The 14,362-nt window shown below is 39.6% G+C and overlaps 1 protein-coding gene across 2 annotated transcripts in view; it reads right to left on the bottom strand.

Annotated features, from left to right (window-relative positions):
* Positions 1 to 2,607: 2,607 nt before the first annotated feature.
* Positions 2,608 to 14,362, bottom strand: part of LOC137284587 (calcyphosin-like protein) — an 81,134-nt gene continuing 69,379 nt past the window's right edge. For both annotated transcript variants that reach the window (XM_067816459.1, XM_067816460.1), the window contains exon 2: positions 2,608 to 6,430. In XM_067816459.1, the coding sequence (XP_067672560.1) occupies positions 6,186 to 6,430 (245 nt within the window). In that variant the 3' untranslated portion in view covers positions 2,608 to 6,185. The remainder of the gene's footprint in view (positions 6,431 to 14,362) is intronic.

Below are 14,362 nucleotides of genomic sequence, written 5' to 3'. Positions count from 1 at the left end.
AACCTAAACCTACCTGACGGTGACGCGAACGTATAATAGGGAGTTCCTCTGTGAGTCGTGCATGGATGCTGTGCTCCCTCATCCACCGTTTGCTACTCGGCCAGGTATTGTCCGACCCCTTTATCCGGCAAATGGTTACTCTGATGTAACTGAAGTTAAGTTACATGTAGACAACGACACCATGGCTAGTCACGAGTATAATACTGCCAATAACACCTCCATTAAGATGACTTACAAAAGAACATTCATAACACAATATGCTCCATTTCTGTCAGAATCATCGTAGTGACTGAGTTCAGTTTTACGCCGCACTCAGCAATATTCCAGCTATATGGCGGTGGTCTGGACCGGACAAACCAGAGATCAGCAGCATGAGCATCCATCTGGGCAGTTCGGAACCGATGACATGTGTTACCTACGTCAGCGTGTCTGACCACCCAATCCCTTTAGTAGCTTCTTACGACAAGCACAGTCACCTTTTGTGACCAGCATGGGTGGCTGAAGACCAGTGCTACTCCGGATCTTCACAGGTCAGCTGTATTGCCAAACCAGAGGATAGTCTCAGATCGGAGATCAGAACGTCGGTTTTACGATCCTCGGGGATGTTTCGGCTTAAGACTTTGATCTCTTAGTGATGTGTCCATGTTTAAAAAGGCATTGTATCTCAGCGGGTCAGCACAATCTAATCTAATAGAAAAATACCCATATGTACACAGGCATGTGTGCAGTTCGTGCGCGATGACATTTTGAACGCGACATTATAGCCCAATTTTCAATCACCCAAACTTTGTAACTGATCTGGAACAACGAGAAAATCAAATTCCTTTAACCTTTTCCTGGAATTATATTTGCAAATAAACCTTGACTGAATTCCTGGGAGTTCGAATGATTATCACGGCCGTCAATACATTTTTTTCATTTTCTTTATACAATACAATTTCCTTATATATCTCCAGAGGGAGAACCAAAACTGGAAATAGCTCTGTATCGGTGCAACGGGAAACCGTCAGCAATTAAAAAACTCGTATATAAACAACACGCTCCACATGGTGTCATCACTGATTTTCAGTCATCCGGTTTACATTTCCACCCTTTTGTGGATCTTTACAACCGGTAGTTAGTGAGTTACGTTTTACACCGCTTTTAGCGATACTCCAGCGACAACATGACGGGGTCACCAGACATGGGCTTCACACATTGTACCCATGTGGGGAATCGATCCCGGTCTTCGGCGTGACAACCGAACTCTTTACACACCAGGCTACCCCAGCACCCCATTACAACCAATGTAATCTGCATGTTTTGTGGAATAATAAAGATGGGTAATCTGGCCTGTATGCTATGTATGTAATAGAATCAGCAAAGGATATGAAACATATGAAGTATGACTGGTTATATGACTTCTGACTTATGACTAATTTGTTTTTTATGTAACAGAATGAGCAAAGGTTTTCATATTTCATTTCAGCATTGATATGAATCATATGAAGCATAACTGCCATCATCAGCCATATTATGGTGACATTTAATATGTTTGGCTCTCAAAGATGAATTGATCCTGTTACCGCACGTCATGCGAGTAGCAGGCACTGTTAAAACGTTAATGGGCATACAAGGCAGAATTATGACAACTTATAATGTGACAACCTGACCATATCTGACATTGTAAATTGAAGTGACGTTGCTTCCTGGATGTAATCACGTGTTATTGAATCTGTTTGAGCGGATAGATGAGACTGATTACGTCCCGGTGTTGACGTAATTAGCTTTATCCGTTGACGTTGTTAGATTATCAGTTGACGTAATGGTTCCAATAGATGCCAGTCTGTCAGATGTAAAATACATTAGCGGCTTATGTAGCTGGTTTCAAACGGGCCGGACTATGGTGACAAACACGAGCAAGTGGACTCGGAATCCTCCAACCTTCATTAAATGAATCTCACACGTCTCACCAAAGCCTGGCTGAGTCCGACTGTCTGCTGACAATATAACTAAAAATCCAATGAATAGTTATGCAGTTTGGTTTCAGACGGCTAACTGTCTTCCTTTCTCGACAAGATCATGTCACTGTCTACAAACTATCCAATCCCAGGCAATGCAAGATAAGAGGCAATCAGTTGGAATGTTAGGGTGTTGGGTGTATAGTTTGCAAAGTGCTAAACGTGTCTGGTGCCACTTTCACCAGGACAGCATCATAATCTTCCATCAAACGCTCCGTTAAATGCGGAAGTCGATGTGTAGAACAGATACTTGATGCACCACATTAAAGGTAGAGAAGTAGCAAAGAAGTAGCGACCTGAAGCATGTACCTTCGGTTTTCAGAAAATTAAATCAGCAGTTTTTTACCACATACTGGATTCATTAAAGAAGCAAACTTTCCAGCGTTATTGTATTACCTGAAGCCAATGACTGTTTTATATTGATTGTTGCTAGAAGGTACAAGCTGCGGCAGCACATAGGAATCAATATTTTTAGCCACTTTTCTTGTACCGAGTGATCATCAACGAGATTTGTGCATTCATGGACACGTGTTCTTTGTGAAGACCGGAATCCGCTAAGACGTAGACGTTGATTCTATCGTGATATTACGAGTCATCAACGTCAGAATTCATGTATGCTCTTTATTATATTTGCAAGTGCTACAAGACAAGTGTAAATGTAAAGAAAATAGAAACAATAATATGCAAAAATATGATGCATAAGTTGAATTATGACGGCTCTATCACAATCTAGTGTTATTGACTTCTTGAAGGCGTAAATAGTTCACATTGTATATCCCGCATTACATCATTACTACATATCGTTGACGGGCTCAGTGTCACTTCCATGTTGAGTCCTTTTACAACATACAACATATTTTTCGACATACAATTAAAATGAAAGAGCATGCCTTTATGTAAAGTGTCATTACCATTTATTGGCGTAGTTGAGTATCAGCTCCAGACTGATCCAACAACAAACTGAAAGATTTGTTTATGAACAGTCGACTTTCCGCTCTAGAAGATTTGGTGTGTACTGAAGGTACATTAATGTCAATATGTCACAGGCTTTACAGTTGTTGATGGAAATAATGATATATATCATATCAATGCTTTGGCAATATTAGGTTATTGTGTAAGTATCCCTAGTGTCATTTAGAATCATGATGCTGGTGAAACAGTGTTTGGTGATTTATACTAGTGATCTAACTCGATATGCTTGAGCAATGACATGCCTGGAAGAAATGTTTCATTTACTAACAGTGCTTATATAATTCGGAGCATGTCTATGGAAGGAAACACGCCAGACATTCAATTCCATCATTAATAAAAATGATGAACTCACATGTCTTTATAACCATCAGTAGGTGTCCATTTGTATAGATTGTATACAGTGTAAATGAAATATCAAATCTTTTAAAAGAGTATAATGCAAATACGTGTGACCATTGTCAATAGGAAATAAGGAAGGGAAATGCCTTATTTCTTACAAATAAAAACATCTAATATGAACTAATATCAACATCTGATACAATGAAATGAGGGTTACATTGACGGAATAAGATTTAGACGTATGGAATGTAAACAAATATATGACATTACAAAACAATAATTATGAAGATGTTGACCTGCGACACACTCTTGTAACCAGGGGCATCGATAAAGGTTATTGCTATTTTATGTTAAGTTTCAAAACAGGTTGTTCAATCGGTGAGTATGCGCACAAATAATAGGCTTTTATCATGAAGATATGTGAACGTTTCAGTAAATTGTATAAACGCTCTTGTCATGCCTTTCGTGGGTCACCTTACTTTACATCCATTATAGTTTATAGTTGATGATTCGGACTCAAAATAACAGCAAGTTCGTAACACTATACCTTTCAAACTGAATATTGCCTTGGTCACACCACAGCTGAAATCAATGTCGATGTACAACTAATGTACACCCATGACAGTTTTAATCAGTTCTCGATAATAGGTCCAACACATACATCAGCCTCGATTAATGTGAAGGAAAGGTCTGGATTTTAGTTCCAATAACATTTAATTCCCTTTATTGATTTGTCGATTCGATGCGCGTTTCCGATCATATATTATATAATCAAAATGCGGATAGCCATTTTCACAACACACGACATAAATGTAAATTATGATCAATGGTTCTCTAAAGAAACTCATTTACACATTATATTTCAAGAATAATACATTTAAAACAGTGTGTTTGACCCTATTTTAGAAGCATATAATTTTGTTAAAAGGCGTATCGCCTGTGTTTGCCACCATGTGGTCTAAAACAACATTTAAAAAGCAAATACAATGAACAAAATGTGACAACATACATGTATTAGAGATCATCTCCCTGCTTTAAACCTTGCTCAGTGAATTATTTCTTTGATGATTGTTTTATTGATGAAATTGTTTTATAAATATTTTGAAACAAAATATGCTGAAATTTTGGCAGATACAGATTTGTAAGAAATAGCGGGAAATGTATGCATTAAGTCAGTAGTACCCTGCGAGCATTATGAAATCCAGCCAAGAGAGAAACCATGACAACAGGTTAAAACGTCGATGTAAACAAATACGCAAGTCCTTCAGTTCATGCTTGCCGTGAATAGATTTTCAACGTTTCTGCAAAATACGATACCTTCGCCTTTCACGAGATGTATTCCATTGATAAAGGAGGGTAATCAAAAATACACGGTTTCTACTAATATGGAATTATTGTAGGGCAAAATATCACAAATGCATACATAAATACGACGAAATCTATTTTTGCCAAAACAAAGAACAGTTGTCAGCATCAAAACGTTTCAGTCACAGTTTGAATCACATTAGTCTTTTTGTTTGTTTGTTTGTTTTTAAACACGTTTTTTTCTGTGCGTGCTAGGTGTTTGCTATTGCCATCGAATTTGTCGAAATGACCATTTTTCTGTGTGATATATGGCAACTTTGGGTTTGTAGATATCTTGAGCATGAAAGATACACCATTCTTCCAAAGTCAATATTCAAAAGTCTGTTAGTCAAGAGTGAAGTAAGGAATTCTGATTTCATTTCATCATCGAATAGATTTTAAATTGAGTAAACGTAATTCGTTTGAATGTGACGATACCTCATTTTAAATGGCTTCAGCATATTTACTTTCTGTACATTTCGCTGTATAACTTTTGCCAATGCAAAGATGCAAGTCTTTTTATTTTGATTTGTTTTACGTTAGTCCCATTCCAGAGTTTCATTAAGTCCACATTTTCAAAAGTGGATGTTTCCATGTATAGAGTTCTTTGGTTTTAACATATAATGACCCCCATCAGACTTCGGGGGAATACTGAGTTCAGGGACTCTGAAGGAGCACTCATTTGAATTCCGGGGTTGGGGTTAGGAATGTTCTCTTACAAAGTTATCAATCACCTGTTTCTCGGACATTTCACATTTGCTTCGTTAACATGCTCGTTTCTTTGCAGACTGCATGGAAGTGTCCCAAATATAGTTTTCATGTACAAATTGCAACACATGTAACACATACTGGCAATGCGAAGTGAGCCAAGACAAGCTGATTTTACACCCACCTACACGCACGCACGCACACACGCAAGCACACATTCCCTACCCCACGGAAATCAATGTTGCTGCCCCGGTCACCATTGTTGTCAGAATTGACTGCTCTCATTTAGCATCAAACAGTGTCTCACATGTCATCGGTTTCCCAGCACCATATCTACTGCTCTGTAGTAACAGTCACTTAGTTGTAGCCCCCTAAATAGAGCTGACACATTGTAACAAGCGGTTTCAATCTAACTCACCGGTGTGACTTCGATACCATTCGTTACTGTCACCAGTAAGTCATACCTACTTGTTATCAAACCCTATATATGGAAGCATAACATTACGATGCAAGATGATTGTGCGAAAACTAATTAACTTCTTATGACTAAGTCTTTAAACGGCATTCAGAAATGATATACAAAAAGTCAAGAATTTTAAGGATCTCAACTTCTGTATTTGAGGAATAAAACACAGAAGTTGACATTCCTGAAATTCTTCTTCTCTTATACATACTTTTTGCTGAAAGTATGAAACATGAATGATAAGCCTGGTTCGTTCATTCCCGTTTCGGCTTCAATCCATTTGACAGGGGTCAACAACTGTTTTAAAAATCATAAAATTAATTTAATAGAACATCGAAGTCGAAGTTTGGTGCAAGAAGTTAATATTTCCCGCTTCCTTTAGGAGGTAGATTGTAACACGCCCTCATGAGCAAGTCGAAATAACAGTCATCTTCTATTGTGGCACTGACGCCGGAATAGTAGTTGATCCATTCGTCCCTGGTGACCTTCCCATCAGGAGAGCCAGGTGTGTCTATGGAATCAAGGAAGTTCTGGAGCGTCTCATCTTCCGTCCACTCTCCTGAGAGATATCTGGGATGCCTCCGTGCGTTAGCAGCGTATACAACTGGAAATAGAACATACACAGTTAGTGTTGTATCACTGGATCATTATCGCTGAAACTAAACAATCGTATGCATTGCCGTTTAAAAAAACACTTGTTTTGTTTGTTATAATGTAACGTGTTATCTGTAGGTGAAATTGCTTTCAGCAAATTATCACTGAGTATTTCAACTATGTATCATGTTTAATTTTCCTTGACTAGTGCTACTGTTTGTGGAGACGTCATGTGACGTCAGGTGAGCACAAGTTGGTTGTTTGGCTAGTTGTTGGTTAGTGTCTTGACTAGACAATCCAGTAATCAACAGCATGAGCCTCCAAATGAAGCCTATTGCATATGTTGTCAGGGATGACGTTATGTGACATCGCTCAGATATTAGTTTAACTGGGATACATAGCTTTCAACGCTGTTTATGTTAGTGAACGCTATGCATCTCAGCTAATATCGAGTGACGATGGGTTACGTTTTAACCTGTGATAGGTTATATTTGTAAATCGTCCAAACACCGCATCCTGAAAAACTAGTGACTGACATTGCGAGCAACGATCAGGGGACACTTACACACAGCGTGCCTGATATTCTGGTAAATTAAGTGAGTGAGTGAGTTGAATTTTATGCCGCCTTTAGCAATATTCCAGCAATATCACGGCAGAGGAGACCAGAAATGGGCTTCACATATTGTTTTCATGTGGGGACTTGCGGCGGGCCTTCGGCATGACAAGCGAACCCATGGTGCGACAAGCATGGCAATCTTCTGTGCCCCATTCCAGACTCCCCACGGCTGCTGTACAGTTTTGAATGGACAGACGACATTTGATAAGTGATATGTTGCCTTGTCTCATATGAAAAGAAGAAATATTGCGATGTATATTTCCTGGTAGGTCAATATTGCCTTTGAGTCGATCAGTGCTCAAGGGAAAATTAGTCCGAATGAGTAACTAACACCACGTGGTAGTCTAGACGAGTGTCGTCTCGAGTGACATACTCTGATTTATTCCAACACAAATCAACCTGAGAACTCGGGATACTGTTGATCTTGTGGTTTGAAACGCATCACTTTTTTAACCACACGTGAGCTTCAGTGCTGAAGTATGACCCTTTTGATTTAAGGTTTGATTAATTTTTTATAGAATATTTATATAGCTCACATATCCACGCAACTAATACATGGAGCTGGCGTGTTCCTTTGATCAACGGATGTCTCCTCTCGAGCATTCTTTTAACCTACTCAAGTCCCAGGAGAGTATTCAATTCATACTGCCTGTTAGGCGCAACGGGTTATCACACAGCCTCATTCTCGCAAGGTACCCATTTACAACTGGGTGAACTGGGACACACAGTCACAATATTTTGTCCAATGATACTGCACATTAGACTTCCCGCAACTAGGTGTCTGCACGTGTTCGCGTGTCCACCATCTGGTCACCTACCACCGGATGAGTGGTTTCTTTTACGTGCACTGAAAGTAATGTTAGTTTCACGGTGTTTACACCGGTCACAAGTGGGGTCGATCCAGGTATCTGCCTACTTACAGAGACATAAACATCTACTGAGACCAACTTCTGTAAATGCATCATTTCCTCCTGTTATTGTTTAATATCAGTCTCCCTGTGTGGAACTTCTTGGGCTTCCGGACTGACCCATTACGAAATCTGGCAAGTATGTAGCGTTTACAATTACACTCAAACCCTCAATCATACTGGCGCCTAATGATACCCTGTAGATAACTGTCTTAGAAAAGGAAAGCCAGCGGGCGTCAGTCAGTTTCTGTCTTGTGTATGTCGGTTGTTGTCGTTTTGCTTTGTTCTCCTTCCTTCAACTAAAATACTGCATAGACGTATTTTGAGGTAAGTGATTATGGAAACCTTTGGTATGTGGATTTTATAAACATGTCATGGTTTGTTCTAAGTTAAAATGTAGAAGGGTACGCAGTTTTAACCCTTGCAGTTCTTATTTCTGACGTGAGATAAACAGCTCTACAAGTAACAACTGATCACTAATGGATGGGAGGATACTTTAACCTGTTACCGAGTCTGAGAATTATCGTATGGCATGTTGAATGGTCAGTCTGAGGAGAACGTGGGCATGGCTATTTCCAACACATCGTGACAAGCAGGAGGATTATAACTAAAACGCCGAACAGGGTCACACCCACATTCCACACAATCCAGGAAGGATCTGGTCTTGATTGGATCAGTCAGAGTCAGGAAAGAACCTATATACTGCCTAAGAACCGACTCAAGATGGATCACCGCAAAACTGTCAAACAAAACTACTAGCATCGACATGGCACCCACTCAACCTTTCCCTATACTGGAAAACATCCATTGCACTGATAGGATTTCTTGCCATTAAGTGACAAAAGTGCGGCTGTTTCGGAGAATTTAAAAACGTTGGTTCATTTCAATCGGAAATCCTGTAATGTTGCTAGTGCGATGTGGTAACGCAGCATGGCGTCGGTTGCAGTGAAAGTGAAACCACTGAGCGTGGGGCAGATAAAAAGCAGGTTAGGATGAACGCTTTGCGCGAAATGTCCAGCTGCCATCTTCAACAACTGTACTGTCAAACCGATCTTCAAAACTATTTTCACAAATATCCAAGAATGTATTGTAAGTGTGAAATATTTACCTTTGAAACGAGAGAACTTTCCCAGATATCAAATAATAACGCCAAATGAATACAATATCAACATAAAGAATATGCTATGCTCGCGGTTATATGTTGTAATTTTTCATAAGGGTAGAGAACAAGTACCGAAAGAGGATCGCCTCTTAAACATGTAACGCCGAAGACTCACATTGCATACCTCCATTTGTACAATGGTTGAAGCCCATTTCTTGTGACCTCCGGGATACAGCTAAAACACGGCGTTCATTCGCGTAACATGTTTTACCCTCAGCTTGAAATTGCACACGTCTGTCATTCTCAGATACGTTTCAATAATTTACTTTTCAATGTCACAAAGAAGGAGTATTGTACCGTCCATTTTTTCATTCGCCCACGCGTTATTTTGTCCATTGGCAAATCTGAGAACTACCAAACTAAAGGAACGCGTATTCCTAGCTAGCGGTCTCATATTTAATGTATAGCCCAGGGGAGGATATAGTTCCCCATTCCATTAACACATGCAAGTTGATACATGCATGTAAATATCCCAACACAAAACAATACATGTGACTTCGCAACCAAGCGACTTCTGTCACATCAAATAAGGACGGAAAAAACGCCGTAATGGTTAAAAAGTCAATAATTCATTGACACCGGACCTCTTCTGTTTCTCAGAAGCGAAAAAATAACTGTTCTGCCATAGACGCAAGATGTTAGATGCATGAGTGCCAAAATGCACGCATATAACAGAGTGGTATGTTTCGTCTAACAATGTATTTTGAGAAGGAAATGCAGCGCATGACTGCCTCATTACAAAACCGTATTGATAGATAGACTTATCCAACTTTGTGCTATTTCAAACGTTCCACAGGCGGTGGGGGAGACTAGTGGTAAAAGCGTTCGCTCTTTGCACCGGAGACTCGTGGTCGGATCCCCATACTGATACAATATGTGAAGCCCATTTCTAATGTCCCCCCGCCATGGTATTGCTGTAATATTGCAAAAACGGCGCCAAACCATAGTCACTCACTCACTCAAGCCTTCCAAGTGGTACAAATGTGACTTGACATGTTACATGTTGAGTATTACGAGGACATGTTTCACATGTACATACACGCATGCAAATATGCATTCATAAAAATTTACAGCTAGTGTTCCCTTTACATCAACGGGAACTGATCATGATGATTTTTTTTAAAAAAACGTGTCTTTCTTCTCTTGCCCTGTGAGAACCAGTTCAATGTTTTCTGAAATCATCTAGATTAATCATCCGTTCAGTAGCATTTACATATGATGAGTCAACAACGATGGAAAATACGGCCCATCCATCACTTGATTGTCTGGTTGTTATCAGGCCCTTGTTGCACATTGCACCTTAGCGGATCAGACTAAATACTTTGGGCAAAATAACCAGTTGGTCCTGTTGGTAGACATGTCTCCCCATGTCTCCCCTTTCATCAATGATTTTCCAGTAGTCCATTCATTAAATTTTCACAAGAAATTTGTGCCTGTGGATATGTTCCTAACGACTGTTGTTACAAAAGTGTATTTTTCGTGTGATACGTATTATTTGGGTCGCAATGTTTACAGTTTTGAGTGATAATTGTTATGGGTCACATTTCGTATCATCGCTTGGGCAGCAGGCTTTAAGATAGCGCTTGAGAATTACCTCCTCTTCAGTCAGTGTGTTGATAAGTTGTGCGTACTTCCAGGAGACTACTAGAGACTACTGCGTTAATGGCGATGGTCGCGTGTGTTCGAACGTTCAAGAATCGGTGACAGTGTATGTAAAGATTGGTTACTGTGTCGACAATGGACACACACAGAGGTTAACTGAAGTTCATAAATCTGTCTGCCTCCGCCAAAACTTGACCTACATAACCGTTGCCTGACCGCTCGCTGTGTTGCCTTCAGTATAATTGTTTCTCACTCTCAAACCAAGGCTTTGGGCAGTTGATATTATATTTGTGACCCATTACTTTAGATCTGATTCACTTCCATTGTACATATAAAGTAATTGAAAATTTTAGACGTGTCAGTGTTATATTTTGCTGGTTCTGAGGAGATTTCTTGTCACGGCAATTTTTAACCGTAACCGTGGATATTTAATCTCTTGGACTGACGTCTTATATTTGTATGGGTAACACATGTACGGCTATTCCAAATTACTAATTGCGTTGCATAAAATGAACATGAAGAAACATGATCTTAATTTCAAAGAAATCAGTGATAATGTAAGGGTTATGTCTGCGAGTTAAAACACCAATATCAAATTAGCACGCGTTCATTACGCGCTCTGACTTGTCGGTTCGTCGCCGTGTACAGAATAGTGTGATCGATGTTCTATTTAAAGGGACAGTCTTCCACGTTTCGCGTCTGTCGGCCTGATTGACTTCTTCACCAGTTAAAGGCAAATGACTGACATCAAAGAAATAAAAACTGAAGGTTATCGACTAGATAAATGCGTTCAGGAAGTGTGTACTGCATCAAACAGATTTAAAAAGGTACGCGTGCAATGATCAAACAAGCAGTACAATAGCAGTGTAATTTTAACACTTTTTGCACCACATGTCCCTGAAAGGACGTCAGTCTTGTGTACGAAGCTATTGTTTAAGACAGAACAAAGTAATACCATACTCTCTACTCCGGTCGGTTTATGTCAGGAGATAGGGCATTTCATCTGACAGCGTTATAAGGAAATGCCATTTTTTTACCTTAAGGCTTTGATTCTAAACCTGGATCCCTTTTGGTAACAATATTTAATTATTTTCGGTTTAACTGATCTCCCTGGTATGTGAATCTAGGGATATCTGGAGGATTGATAATTATTGTCTTCCTGAGAGGATAGTCCCGAAACTTTCAAAGTAAAGGTTAAGACTTACACGAATTTTAAGAGTAGATTTTAGATGATTTTTTTTATTACGGCAGTCAATATAATCGCCTGCGGCTGAAGGGTTGATGTAAATCCAGCTAGGACCATTGTAGGTAGCAAAGGTATTGTTCATTGTCCCTAGCTAGTATGGTGATCTATCTTCAGTTCTTGGCCATCCATAGTCCGTGTTTTATACTGTATTGTCTTTTTCTAATTAAAATGTTTGAGTTTTACATCTTAGTTTTATATTCTCTGTAATATTATGGCAACTTTACTTCCCATAGTGAACAGGTTTTACTCTCAGAAATGTATCCATCTGTATTGTATAAATAGTTTTCGTCACGATATGGTTGTGACGTAAAATATTCTCTAACTCACTCATCAGGGATATGTGGAGTGTCGAATCACTCGCTAGTGCTACATTAAATGCAAATACAACGACGATGCCACAGCCGATACTATTATCGTATGTGTTATAAGATATGTTCACATACACCCGTTATCATCATCAGTTTATGGCCATTCATAAACACATGCACATGAGATCGCAATTGTACACTGGACTCTGCAATTATTATTTTGTCATAAGGGACGGTATAATAGTATTATGGTTAAAGAGTCACGCTGAAGACCGGGTTCGATGCCCTACAGGGGTACAGTGTCTAAAGTCTATTTTATGAGTCATCCGTCGTGATATTGCTGGAATATTGTAAAAACCATATTCACTCACTCACTCATTCATACACTCACTCACTCATTCACTCACTCACTCACTCAGTGTTTTCATAAGTGGCAAAATGTGCAGTACATTTACATCAAAGGACCGACATTATTGTCTTGGTCAGATGAATGGTCATTCATCATCGTTTGCCCGATTTTCACTTTAATTAAATTTATCTAATTTACGGCTTTGAAAACCTGATCATTTACATCCGTCTTTTTAATCTGAGTGATTAATAGGAAATGGACTCCATCTATCAAGGCTGAAACATGTAACGTTAAAAGATTAATCAATCGAAACTGCGATGTGGTGACATACTAATCTTCCTAACTGTCAAACATATTGTTTATTCCTCACATTATTCCAATACTGGAACTCCCCAATGTATTCGTTATGAAATATGAGTACTGCGTATTTTCTACACTGTGCAAGGGATGGAATACATCAGACGATGTAACAACAACTGACAAATGAGCAAATATATGGAACTATAAGAAAAAATTCATGAAACGAGATGCATAATTTTGCATGCACAGAATAAGTGTCGTCGTACCAAGATAATCATTCAAGACCGATGGTTATGAAAGGAATATTATGTGAATTATGTGAAAGGGTCATTACGAGAAATTCCTTCTGGTCAAAACGATCTTGGTTAGAACTGGTCTTCAGCAAGGGTTTCTGTTGTAAGAGGGAACTAACGGGATCGGGTGGTCAGGCTTGCTGACTTGGTTGACACATGTCACCGTATTCCAATTGCGTAGATCGATGCTCATGTTGTTGATCACTTGATTGTCTGGTCCAGACTCGATTATTTACTGACCACCGCCATCTAGCTGGAATATTGCTGAGTGCGGCGTAAAACAACAAACAATCCAGTCAATTCCCACGAGGACTTGGTGCCGAAGATACTAGTATGCTACACTAAACGTACCATTAGTTTATAGCATACAAAACACAATAAGAGTTGAGAATGGCAACAGTCACTGCTGCTGTACATTTGTTTAGTATTCACCGTCCCCCTCAGAAATAGACCTCCTATATATAATTATCTGAGTCTGACATGCCCCGCCGGGATACAATGACAAGTCACGTTATCCAGATCGCCAGATCTGACTATCCGATCCATTTGGTCGCTTCTTTTAGCATGCATACGTTACTGAAGACTTATTCTAGCCTGAAACTTAATTGCATGAGACGTCCGTTCTCGCTACCCCTACACAAATAACTGAGAACATCCCATCGCGAGCATTAATCCGACAAATGAGATCGGAAGGTGACAGTCAGACGGTGGTTTCAATTTTTGCAACCTCGAAGTTGTATTTAGAATGATATGACATTGTGTTCTCGTCAAGGAACATCGAAAAAGTTATTTGGCTCTACGAGGTAGTCATTTGTTCATGCCACTCACTGTCGTCTATCGTTCTGTGCGAAAGAAAAATACAATTGTCTTACGCAACCCATGCTTGTGACCAACATGACTCGGGGTCCGACTCGCTGATTTGGTTGACACGTGTCAACGTATCCCGACTGCATAGAACGATGTTCGTCATGTTGATCACTGGATTGTCTGCATTGTGTTCGGCGTTAAACAACAAATGTGGACCATTTGAAGATTTTCTCTTGTGCAGAGTTCAATTTTTGGATCAATATTTTCAAGTCCGTGATGCTCGAGAAACGTTTCTGATTGGCAAACGTCTTCCTGGCCATTTCAGTGTTCGGTCGAGGGTCGCAAAACGTC

This window comes from Haliotis asinina, chromosome 5 (genome assembly GCF_037392515.1).
Source record: "Haliotis asinina isolate JCU_RB_2024 chromosome 5, JCU_Hal_asi_v2, whole genome shotgun sequence".
Classification (NCBI taxonomy): Eukaryota; Metazoa; Mollusca; class Gastropoda; order Lepetellida; family Haliotidae; genus Haliotis; species Haliotis asinina.
This window is presented reverse-complemented; position numbering and strand designations above follow the sequence as displayed.